We start from the raw sequence: 12,725 nt of genomic DNA on the forward strand, positions 1-12,725 counted from the left end.
TTGAGTCTAACAAATTTGCCGAAGTTTTTACATCCAACTGTGTTGAGTTAGGAACTAGTTGAATTCAGAAAACGAAAGGAAGGAAAAAAGACATGAACTAAACCACGAATTTGATAACTCAATTTACCAAAGTTTTTAGATCCAATTGCGTTGATTTCGAAACTTTCCGGTTGCCACTTACACGTTAAGACATGAACTACACGAAAAGTCATGAAAAGACATGAACGAAACAACTTTTGAGGATCATCTCATGTGATATTTTAATTGACGTTATTTTTGTTTCATATGCAGATCTTCTCTCTCCTTGGGCAGGCCCCGTGGATTCCGAAAGGCAGCCCTTGCTTTGTACTTAGTTTCTCTTCATCTGTTAGCTTTTTTGTATATATTTCAACTATTATTTTAAGATTTAATGTGTATGTTGTGAGGAGTAGTAATCAAATTTTAAGGATCGGAATTCAACCTCACGTCAGACAAATAGGTGTGTAGTAACGTTTTAGCTCACGGATTAAAGTAGTATCGGAAACATGCAACTTGATAGTTAAGACGCCAACTTTGAACTTTAGCGTAAGCAGACCTGCAATGGGGGTAAAACCGCGATTAGGTAGTAGCAGATAGATGTTCAGCTCACAAACAGACGTAGTAAATTATCTTTCGCGTTTTAGATTAATTATTTTTAAGCTGACGCTGTTTCATTTACTGAAGAGCTTGAAAAGCTCGCAATACGTCATCATCGTCATCATCATCACAATTATCGTCGTCATTGTCATTACCATTATCATCAGATTAGACATAATGAAGTTTTAGTCCAGGATGATTGGGTTGATACATTAGTTAATGAAAGAAATAAAAGAAATCGTCGTTATTGATATAAGTATTCAAGTCAAAATAACAAATTATCACAACTCCAAATAAGAAGGGAATTTGATTTTTTATGAGGATAAAATTAATGTAAGCATTTAATGTCTGGAATAAAATAGCTCAAGTTAACATGAGGGTGTGATGGTGAAGATGAACTTATACACTTATGGGTCGCTGTGTTTTATAAAGGTACAGATGAGCCTCCTACGTCTATTTAGTAATTTGCTCTTCTTTGCGGACGGTTTTTATTTTTTTCTCGAATAATTTTGTAACCATCGGCATCAAACGCCTTGAAGATGTAAAATTTAACGTGCTTCTGGTTCAGAAACAGTACAATCGCCATGAACATCAGTGAGTTCGTTAGACTGGAAGCTGACAGCGATGTGATGCTTTCCTTTTCTGGCTGCTGTGAACTTGGCAGTGATCTTGGCTTCTTCCTTAGAACCCACAGGGCCCCTATGAATTAGGAACAATTTTCTAAAGTCAACTTAAATTCAGTTAAGTTAACAATAGGGAACCCACACCCCGCATGCATTTTAAGAAGTCTAATGAGCAAGATCACTTCCTAGGAGATAAGATATAGGGAGACTGCGTTTGCAGACTGCTCGAAATTCTATTTGTTTATTTATTTGGCTATTGGTAAAGTTCGTTCAATTATTTTAGTAAATCTTCCGCGATGAGCTGCGATTCAAGTTTTGGTTGAGGTCATTGCGCTGGCCACTTGGGGAGAGTTTTCCCACATCCCTCTTTCTATTAATGACACGAATACCGGTGCGGCTTGCTAGCCTGAACAAAGTACCGCGCGACCTGCCAGCTATGGACTAGCATTCCTCGGAGAGGGATCGCAATGCTGCTAGTCACCCAAGGTTGAAAAACCAGGACTCTGGTGATATTGTGGAGTTGGCCCATGTGTTAAGTCATCATGATTATGGAAATCAAATTCTTACTTTTACACTCCAACCTGCTCTAAGTGCCTATGGGTGCGTGTTTTCAAATTACACGCGGACATTACTTCTGCTGAATAGCTGTTACTTACTTGCAGTCGACCACAAGCGACTTGGGTTTCATACGAGTGGCTTCCAGATGGAATTGTCCTTTTGTTAGGGGTATTGGCAAAGGGTTCGTGAATGACGCGGTTACATCAACTTCTTCACCAATCTTCACTTGCGATGACGATGCCTAAGTGAAGAAACAAAATTAAAAGTGTAATACCTTCGAAACTCAACATTGGTTGAGACTACTGAGCGAGAATCCAAATTCTTCGATGGAAATGGCATTAGGACAAAAAGCAATTAACCCGCAGCCAAATTCTTGCAGAGTTGATAACCCACCGTAACTTCCAGCGCGGGTTTGGTGAGCTCCACCACATCCTGAGCAGCAAAGGACTGACCTGTCTCTTCTACTAAACCCTTAACGTACAACTTAATGGTGACATCCGCTTCTGTCTTGGTGATGTAATCTTTGGGTTCAATTTTCAACTCTAAACGTTTCTCTGATGAGAGAAAATTGAAATGTTTACTTATACGGAAAGTTATGGGTCGTGGAGACATGTTTGCTTCTTCGTCGAACTCACTCCACACGAGTATAGAATATAAAATGGGGGGACCAGTATTTTTTCTTGAGTTGCTGTAGCATGAACTCTGCCCCGACAAAAATTACCCGCACCCACCCAAGTTATCAATAGAAATGGTAGTGAATTTGTAAGCTAAGACGATAAGCTTCATTATTGTAGGACTTTGCTTGGAGGCTCCAGGATAGCAATGTAATTATATTTTTGTTTCCTTGGCTCATGCACTATTTCGATTCGACTTTGCTCATTCAGGCAGTATGTAGCTTGCATGTCACATAACTAACCCTGTCCAATACTCGAACTCTCCAAGAGTTTCCTGTAGCTCACAAATACTTCCAAGCATCCGATCGGTTAAACTGTGGGTTGAACTTCGTCCCACAGTTATAACAAATTATTTTCACGTCTTTCACATCTTTGCGTACTTCTACAATCCGTGAAAACTTACCTGCTTTGGAGTTTAATAGGAACTGAAGCTTGTATGTTTTCAGTTTCTTAGCAGGAACATCAGTGTAATGACTTAAGACAGCTGTAAAGTTAACCTTGATGTTTCTCGTATTTTCTGACTTGTTTTCCACGACAACGGCGACGTCAAAACTGTTGCCCATGTACACCGTGTCTCGCACGTCGAGACGAAATTCAACATCCTCGCTTTGATATTGGTAAATTTCGTGTTCGGTGCGGCTGCTAAACTGGAAGGCATATTTGACAGCATTCCTCTCTTCTTCAGAACCTGTTATAATCACATGGGTGTTAAAATTCCTCAAGTACTTAAAATCAGACTGGCTAGCACATTTCGTGCTACATGTGTGACCGACAAATCCAGCGGCTGTCTTGAATGAATGACCGACGTTTGTGACTGAGTGGTTTACTGACTGACTGACTCACTGGCTCAATGAAAGTCTGTCTGCCTTTCTTCCTACATTTCTTTTTTGTGCCTAATAGGCAGGAAAAGAAGACCAACCTTCAGGATATTTATAATCATGGGTGATGTCCTCTCTTTCTTCGGATCCGACAGCCTTCGTGCTAATCGAGTTTCCAACATACTTCTTGTCCACGGAAAAAGCTTTCATTGAACCATCAGATTTCTTGACATTCCAGTAAACACGATCGCCGTTTACTTCAGCGAACACAAAAGCAGTGTCGTAAGGAAGGTACACTTCTCCTTTTCTAACCGCTTTTAATGATGCAGGACCACAGCGAAAGACACCTGAAACAGATGAAGTAAATCAGTCCCATGAAGAGTATAACTTTGAAGCATAAGCACTCACTTTCGAAAAAAGGAGTTATCATATTTTTTGCCGGGAATTAAGGGCATAGCGAGGTGGCTCTGAGCCTGAGATTTATATTAAATCCTCCTCTCAGCACTCTCTTATATCTGCGCTTTGTACATCGCCAACTGTTGTGCCCCCAATCGGTTAAGAGTCTGGGTTCTAATACCATGTTATTTCAAGGTTGACCGTTAAGACAAACCACATGAAAACATTTTAAATTGTCCAACATTCAACTAAAGAGTAAATTGCAAATATACGTGAAATCCACGCAATGAACTTATGTGCATTTCATCGAAAAGTCATCGGATACTGTTATCTAAGATAAAGCTTTGTAAGCAATCGTAAAAACAATAATGAAATTTGCCTTTAAAACCGAAGCTGGGAGGTTACATGCATCAAAAGAGTTTAATAACCATGTCCACTACTATAGAAGTCTACAAATAAAAATGCTATCGTTTGTTTCAAGCATGGGACAAAGAAACAATTTTGAAATTTTTAGAAACATCCAAATATAGGACCCTCCAATTTCGAGTACAGAGACCTCGATAATACCATAATCTCTGATTATTTGTTCATGAATAAAATTCGGTGCGATGCAAGGATCAACAATGTCGAATTAAGAACCTGACATACGGCTTAGGTCAACCAACGGGTCCTTTATGACTCCGTGGTGAAGCAATCGAGAGCCAGGCGTAAAGTTAGTGGTAAAGTTCCTTTACTGCCTTACCTTCACTTGTCTCTTGGGGTGTGGCATCATGCACCTGCCATCCATCATGACCATCTGGCAAATCTGGACGCTTGAACCATGATTCGTTCCACACATGGTAGTTCCTGATTGAATGAAAAAAAAAAGGAAATCGATTTGAGGAGTTACTGCATGCATACCAGATCAGTATTCGGTGTGTACGATAGATACTACCGATTTGAGAGATTCTTGATCTCGACTGGAGAAGGTATAAAGCACTGTTTGCATTGCTAATCAAGCGTATCACTGTCTCCAGGTTTCCATAGCATGAAGAGATTAAAGGTATCGCCACTCTTCCTGGATGGGATATTGGTTAGCAACTTCCGGGTTACCAGGAGCAGTTGGTCAAGTTTCAGTAATAGTTAGCTGTAACCGGCCTATGATTGTGGGACCGAGTGAGGTATTATGGAATAAACATTGAACTGTCCAAGAACACTATAATCTCTTTAAAGATACAACTGCGCGTTGCTGAAGTTTTTGGTTACCATAAGAACAACGCTTATATTCTAGACTATAGATGTATCTCTGGTCTTCAGAGTAACCTATCTATACACTCACTCGTTCCTAGAAAGGGCACGCTTCTTTAACATCTATGAACTCAATATTCCTTTTCTTTTTTTTCTCCCACGCTCCAATCTAACCACGAAACCAAAAACTTAAATGGAATTCGGTTACTACGCTTACAACCAGAAGCAGCACATACCACACTGAGTCGTTCATGTGAGGGATGAGATCTCCTTCCTCGTCAAAATGATAATCGATCGTCATGCTGCCATCACAGTCGTGAGCGGAATCAAAATTCGTCACGCTTCGAGTTGGGATTCCTAGCGCCCTCAGTACTGAAACAATAAAGTAAACAAAAATATGTTTACTATGGCCCCATACCTGATATCATATAATACGTTCTGGCTTAATTGAGCCTTAATTGTTTTTATCTGCTAAACCTTAACTTCCAACGCCCGACACCACGTTCAATTTTCTTGAAGAAGTACATATATAAAACGATATCCCTCAAGTATTTATAAGTTTTTTTCGCTTTCAGTTGTGTGGGTTTTACTTTCAAGTGCAGAGGGGATTTCAGTTTCAGAAGTGCATTTCGGAGACGAGTTTAGTTCTTGTTTATTAGGGAGTTGACAAACGACGACGACGGCGACGGCGACGGCGACGGCGACGGCGACGGCGACGGCGAAGGCGACACCGTGGAAAACGTCGGTTACAAAATGAATTTATATTTTACCTACGAATCTCGCGATACTCTAAAGTCGTATAGTTTGTTTCTCGTTGTCAATCATATGGCACACGGCATAAATTAGAAATAGAAATTTAAAAAATTAGCCGTCGCCGTTCCCGATCTCCAGACAACGCACAGTTTGGTCATTTCATGTTGTTGTTTCGCAGAGGTCACAAAGAAATTTATAACGATTTATGACGCACGTGCACAGTCATTTTGGTGCTTATTACACCTTTTGCTCAGATGCGTTGCCGTTGCCGTTGCCTTCGGGATTTTTTTTAACTCCCTACAGTAAGCCGAGCAAAGCGAGGAGATCTGACGAATGCTAGAGTAATTACAGAAAGAATGCCGAAGTATTTATTATACATCACTGTAAAATTCTCTTACATGCTGTTACTAGTCCAGAGAACACCCAGCATTGTCCGTATCGAACAGTCTTTTTCGTTCTCCAGAACTCTTCCAGAATGGCAGTGCTTCCAGTCCAGGCCAGCGGTGGTGTTGTTCCTTCAGGGAATGTATTGGACCAACGTCCAGACAAAATCCCACCGTCCTTGTCGTTTGAGTTGACCTGGGGAAGACATCATCCACATTTATTTATCTAATTTTCTTTAACGGTAATGAGGTTTTCATAACGTTAGCTATGATTTTACTAAGTAAGTATGAAAGCGTGCACTGAGGCAAGTATTTTGACTCACCATTGCTGATATTGTACGCACAACATGGATTGGACTGGATCGCGCGATACAGGAAAGCTCAGCTTTATCCAACAGCCACAGTGCACAGTTTAAGGCAACATCCTCAAACTAAAAAAAAATGCTTAAAAATATATGTCATAGAATAACATACGAGGCAATAATAAACTAAATACAATAGTCAGTGTCATCGGCAGTAGCACTTAGTTTTTCAATACTTTTTCAACCAACCGAAACGGGTTATTTACAAATCTCATCCGCCATGTGCCTGTCCATATTTAACATTTTGGCGTTAGCCAGCTAAGACTTATTTGCTCTTCTTCATATGACACTTGCAGTGTGGGATGGTGAGATGGTCAGGTAATTCTTACCTGACCGAATGCCCAAGGAATTTTTTTGAACTGCCCGGAAATCCCTCTCCATATGTAGCCAAAATCCTCCATGACATATTCATTATGATGTTCATTATTTTCCATGAAGACTGTATCGTCTACCATATGAAAAAGAAAGTAAAATTTGGTATCCAATAAAGTCTCATCAAAATCTCAAAAAGTTGAAATAACTGTAGGAAGCTGTTGCTCTTTAAAAAGCTAAACATACTAAAAGAACTGAGCTATCTACGGGGAATCTACAGGGGTTCTTCGTGCACTTATACCCGTGCGAAAAATAACCATTTAATGAACATACACAAAACGAAGCGCCGGAAATCAACTGTTCTCACCAAAGCTTCGCCCTTATATTCTTTAATCATGGTAGAATTTTAAGCTGCGTAATTTCATATCCTTCTATCAAATCTATTGAGCAGAATTTACCTATAGCATGTGCAAGCTAGCTAGTTGCTTCATTAAAGGTGAGATACAATTCTGGGTTTCTAGCGTCAACTTTCGTCGGAACAAACTTTCTTTGAGTAGGAGTAATGTTCGGTAAGAGTTCGGAAGTTTGGAATCCAAAGCACCAGAATAGAGTTAACTACTTCAAATGACGCTATAAACTGAAATGAAGAAAAAATCACCCGAACACCAAGGATTAAAGAGTACACAAATCTGCTCCTCGACTTTGTGTCGAAACAAGGAGTCATCTCCAGATGAGGCTGTGCTGTTTGTCTCGATGAGCACGTCATATCGACCAGTAATGGATTTTGCTGATGACATGATTGACAGATGGACTGTGTTTCCACTGGCTTCCTTGACCTGCATTCCCCACTGATTTGTGGTGAGGCTGTCTTGAATTGACACCCGTATGATCGATCCTTTACTTTCCTGGGGTCGTTTTCCTGAAGAGGCGCAAATAATATTCAGAAATACGTGAAACAGCTACGTTAATGATAAACTGCTTAATCAAAACCGTAACAAAATTCTCGAACGTGATTAGTTATCACCAACCCGATTTGAGTTATCTGTTGTTTTTCTTAATGAAAACGTATGATCGATGAATAGTTTCTTTCTCGAATTTTGTCATAGTTTTGATTAATTGGTAACAGGACTTCGTGTCGTCCAATTCTTTCTGTAATCATACTCGTAATTCACAAAATATGATTACAGACTGAATTGGGCTCCACTCAGTCCTATTACCATTATTAATCAAAAGAAAAGCAATATTATTTCTTGAGAGAGGGTGAACAACGATCGCTGATTAAGTCATAAGCATTTAAATGTGATCAATCAAACAGAAGCTAGAATACACATTGAAAATGCTTTACCTGTAACAAACTGTACAACTATGACGTCAACTTCCGGGTGATAATCTCTGTTAAACGTCACAGTGAAGTCAAACTCCTTTCCCCGTCTGACTATCAATTGTGGTATCTCGTAGTCATCAGTTTTATGAGCTGTCCTGTTTTCTTCGTGGTGAAAATCAACTGTCACAGGTTTTAACTGGGAGTCTGCCCCTGTCGGAAAAAAAACAGCAAAGACTAAAGAGGTGGGAGAGTCAAGTGATGAGAAAATAAAATTGCGAACTTCGTGACTATTATTTGAATCACATAAATAGTCTGATAAGTTTGTTCATCCATAAAAATTCTCCCACATAACATCTCGGTACTGGTATTTTATCAACGCTGTTTGACAAAAGACCAGTTTTTCCCGTCTCCTTTCAGTCCTGCGACAAAGGGGTCTGATAAAGAAACTTTTTAACTTCGATTTGGGATACAGACCCATAAGTACACAGAGGAGGGTCATCACAAGCCTTACTCTAACTTTGAATCAATAAAAATCCTTAAATCCTTGAAATTACCGAACAGAAAATCTCTCAATCCTCAATCCTGTACCTTGCTTGTCATTTCCCGAGTCAATCCTTAAGGCATCATTTCTCTCTCGGAAATCTCTATCAGATATCAGATTGATCCTACCGTCCAGTCCCTCTCCCAGACCAGAGCTGGAGCTGTTGTTTGAATTCTCTCTATCATATCCAAATTTAACAAAAAGATATGAAATGATTGAGAACAATGGTACATGATTACGTTAGCACCATTATGCATGAAATAATCTCATAATTTATGCCCTGCTCGTGACAAGGAACTTCAAAAATTGTTGCAAGGAAACTCAGTTCATTTTAGTTGACAGTCACAAAACTGATAAACGATGAGATATATAATCTTTTAAATACTTCTCATTCTTACACAAAAAATACCACGAAGTTTAGCATCAAGTGAGTAAGTTTCCTGCTGTTCAACTAAAGTCCTCATCATACAAGACTATTTCAGATCAGGCTAGTCCTCTTGAAACCTGTCAAGCCTGTTTCAACCTGTTTATTTTTTACCACTTACAAGGAATTTTGGGATTCATCCGGATTTTCTTCCGTTACCACTGGCCTGAATCAAACAAATAGACCAAAACAAGAGTCATGACTGTTTAAAAACCACTATCTGCGCCCACTGTGGGCTTCTGTCAGTTCTTGCAACCAACTTTTTAGCCCTTTAGTTGTAGTTTGATATGTCTGTTATTCCTTTAAGACTTCTCCAATGCGAAACTAACCGTTTAATGATGCACTAACAGATGAAACAGACTAGTGTGCAATTAACGAATTAAAATTGTACAATGAACAGAAGCTACCAATAATAAGCAGAGCTTACTCTGTGGGCTGCGATCCATTTGACGGGGGTCCATTTTGTTCGTTTCTATCCGCAAAAAGATGAAGAAGATGGAATAGTGAGAGAGGAGTTGATTAGAAAAGACAATTGATATTCACATCAACAATTTTTTACTTATATGAATGAGGAATGTCCTCCAATTACAAGCCTGTATTCCTTATACAGAATCACCTTAAAGGTAATCCTGTAGTTGTTGTTTCCTAGGTTTTTAAAATTTTTTTTGTAGTGTTTCCCCGAGAAATTTTCACGCGGCTGGTAAAACTTTACCCCTTGTGCATCCCCTATGTTTGACCGCTGTGTTAAAAAAATAATAATAACCTTTCGCAACAGACAAATGCTACCTGAGTGTGGCAGCGGAGAACATCGCGAACAAACTGACCAATAAGTTTTCACGAACCAAACTTGTCACAAGTTAGTTCAATCGTCGAAAAATATATGCATTTGTCTTTAGAGCTAAGTTCCTTTAGTTTCTGTCAACTCTCCTTTTCAGGACCACCCTTACTTAAGGGATCACTCTACACGTTTCCCCCTAGGTTCAAACAAACAAACAAACCATAAAGTGTAGTACCTTAAATTGTGGGCTCCTTCAGGTTCAACTCTTTTTCCTCGCCTTTTCCTGTAATTTTTAAGTGAATCAGAAGAATGCAAACTTGAGTTGAGAAATAATGTGGAAGCTTTTTTTAACGCTAAAAGTGAGTTAAAAGAACTGCAGTGTATCAACTGAAAGTGATTCTTTTTCAATGGCTTTCAAAAAGTTGTTACGAAATCTGCAAAACAACTCAAAAATACTAATCCAAAGTAACGCAAACACACACCGCTCGCTACTACAAAAGTGTCACACTTGACTAACTGCCACAACTGCTCACCCAGAACGCATCAAGACTCTATTATCAACATTTCCAGTCCTTTTCAATTGTTCTCGCTACAGAACACATGAAAATAACCTAACTTAGCAGAGTTCGCTTTTTTCTAAGACAGTTTGGTAAGATCCGTGGAGTGCCCTGGCTTAAAATGACATGTATGAAAATTATTGTTGTTATAATCGTGATAATGTTCATAATTATGATTATTTCATTAACGTTGTTTTCATTCGTGCGTTGTAAAATATATTGAAGCAAAATTTTTTCTTTCAATCGCGGTATCATCCAACGCTTTTTATCTTGCTTCGGTGCAAAATCGATAAAATGAAGGTAGCCTGAGGTGTATTATTATTTACAGTCCTATCCAGAATTAAAGACCAAGCACCAAGGCTTGAGCCCACTGTAAGAGACTTGCCATTCAATAATCTGATTATTTATTCATTTATCTACAACCCATATAGATAAATGAGTTTTCTACAGTTTTCTTTGCAAATCCCAATAAATCCCTGTTGTCAAGAATTCAGTCATAACAAATGAATTTTTAAGATTCAGTCACTGAGCTATCTACAATAAACTATCCTAGTTGAATCTTCTTAAACAGATACGCTTCAAGGGCGGCTATTGAACAGTGGATAAAATGAATTTAGCACAAACGTGCGTCTTAGGAATGAAAGATGTCAGCCATGTTGACTCGCAAACTTGTCTCAAACAGAAATATTAACAGCAATCGCGGTTAGATTAAATTATATGCAAAACTAAATCTAAATAGGGGAACTATCATTCGACTATTTACTCGTAAGACAATTCTCAGATGTGTATTTTAAGTATCATTATTTTGTTACATGAAACTGATTAAAGCGAAGGAACATTTCTCATCCGAGCAAAGAGGGTTAAAGGAATCTGTCTACTCATCATTTGCGCGGAGATAAACATAACACTGTATGCATATTTAAATAAAAAGCAGAATCAATGAGACAAAATTTTAAAATCCAAGTTGTTTGCGTTGCATACGATTCGAACTTATCATCACTCGGTTTTCGGTTCAGTGCTTCAACGAAGACAAGTTAGGATTAATCAATTACTGTCTTCAAAAGCCTAATTTAAATCCCAAAATTACTTTTCAGTTCATGTAACAGATTGGCAAATCCTGGCGGAGTATTTTGTAGTTCATTAAACTCCAATGACAGTGGGAAAACCGAAAAAAAATGATTGAGCTTAAAACGATCTGTCCTTCACGCAAAGTTGGGTCGGTAAGATGTTGCTAAGCTATGCTAAATGTAAATAAACAATCATGCAAATAAACAATCCCTTTGCCGAAAACTCAAACGTTATCTTTCGCTAAGTTTGATGTCATTATTTCATTTATTCCGTCGTTCAATTTAGTCCTTAAAAGCCACTAAAACGGTGTGGTTGATGTTCGGTTCTTTTTAATTGAGAGAATCAAACCCGGCTCCCGACTCAATCATACTGTTATCTTCAGTAACGCAAATGTAGATTTCACCGTAATCGAGGTGGATACGTTTGACTTGTCAAACAAGTCTAAAAACGATCGTTAGTATGAACCTTCGAGAGGTTTATTCAGGAATCTTGATTTGAGATAGATATATAGAAATGGCGAAAAAGCTGGATATTCATTCATTTGTCTGAGCAATTTAAGAGAAAATGCTACAGAAAAACATACGTACCTAAGCCGAAAACAACCGGCTTGTTCCTCTGGTTGAGCCATAAAAGACTGGTATTTTTTTTATAGCGTTCTTCTTTTTGAACGAAAGGAGACTTTGGTGTAAATCTGTTGTCAAGCAAATTTGACTAGGTTAACATAAGCCAATTGTGAACCACTGTCGAGATTTTCATGTTCATCAGTACTCACTTTTGTGTTTTATTGTTCCTTTATTCAAATTGTGTGCTTTCCTCGGTTGACTGAAACAGGAAAAATAGAACACGGAATAGGAGAAGTGGAACATGGAACGGAGGAACATCGAACGGTGAAACATGAAACGGAGAAGAGGTAATGAACTGAAAGCACGGATTACAAGGAACAGAAAACAAAGGGACGAAAACTTAAATCGAAAAAAGATTTTGAAAAACAGAGCTCATTTCACGGCAATGATTAGTATTAAGATTATACGGTTAAAACTGGACTCCAGGTTTGGAAAAAGTCAGTTGAAAACTCCTCTTGAACAAACGTCAGAGCATAACTAGCACAGAAAAATTGTCCCTTTGAAAGCATAATTCACTAAAGAAACCCGCAGAGGAGAATCTCGCATTTCGGTCAAAATTATTGTCATTTTTTGGAGCAGCGAGTAATGCAAGAAGCAAAAGCTGTAAAAGACGCCAAATGGCGCAAAACAGAACGACATTTACACTCTCGTGAGCTCCTCATCTTCAATGGTATCGGTGAACTTACGGA

The 12,725-nt window shown here is 38.7% G+C and overlaps 2 protein-coding genes across 4 annotated transcripts in view; one reads left to right on the forward strand and one right to left on the reverse strand.

Moving 5' to 3' along the window:
• LOC113685161 (uncharacterized) overlaps window positions 1–987 on the forward strand; it is a 31,840-nt gene extending 30,853 nt beyond the window's left edge. For all 3 annotated transcript variants that reach the window (XM_027202641.2, XM_089195297.1, XM_089195298.1), the window contains one exon: window positions 292–987. In XM_027202641.2, the coding sequence (XP_027058442.2) occupies window positions 292–403 (112 nt within the window). In that variant the 3' untranslated portion in view covers window positions 404–987. The remainder of the gene's footprint in view (window positions 1–291) is intronic.
• A 113-nt stretch (window positions 988–1,100) lies between these two features.
• LOC113685166 (protein-glutamine gamma-glutamyltransferase 4-like) lies at window positions 1,101–12,195 on the reverse strand. Its single transcript, XM_089195299.1, has 17 exons — window positions 12,001–12,195; window positions 10,024–10,071; window positions 9,438–9,482; window positions 9,132–9,176; window positions 8,634–8,764; window positions 8,067–8,255; window positions 7,380–7,640; window positions 6,739–6,857; window positions 6,371–6,478; window positions 6,063–6,243; window positions 5,148–5,283; window positions 4,427–4,530; window positions 3,390–3,635; window positions 2,874–3,158; window positions 2,190–2,350; window positions 1,895–2,037; window positions 1,101–1,314 (listed from the first exon to the last, which is right to left on the reverse strand). Exons 1-17 carry the CDS (start codon window positions 12,039–12,041, stop codon window positions 1,164–1,166), a joined length of 2,394 nt encoding a protein of 797 aa, XP_089051425.1. The 5' UTR covers window positions 12,042–12,195; the 3' UTR covers window positions 1,101–1,163.
• Between the last annotated feature and the right edge of the window lie 530 nt (window positions 12,196–12,725).

The sequence above is a fragment of the Pocillopora damicornis genome, chromosome 2, assembly GCF_964200805.1.
Source record: "Pocillopora damicornis chromosome 2, jaPocDami1.2, whole genome shotgun sequence".
Taxonomy (NCBI): Eukaryota; Metazoa; Cnidaria; class Anthozoa; order Scleractinia; family Pocilloporidae; genus Pocillopora; species Pocillopora damicornis.

What these genes read in the sequence shown, in the direction of transcription:
- LOC113685166 (XM_089195299.1), bottom strand. Translation starts at nt 12,041, where the DNA reads ATGGCTCAACCAGAGGAACAAGCCGGTTGTTTTCGGCTTAG. An exon ending in CTCTGGACTAGTAACAGCAT is followed by an intron (nt 5,284 to 6,062) that starts GTAAGAGAATTT and finishes TTATTGTTTCAG; the next exon opens with TACTGAGGGCGCTAGGAATC. An exon ending in CACATGAACGACTCAGTGTG is followed by an intron (nt 4,531 to 5,147) that starts GTATGTGCTGCT and finishes TCATTCAATCAG; the next exon opens with GAACTACCATGTGTGGAACG.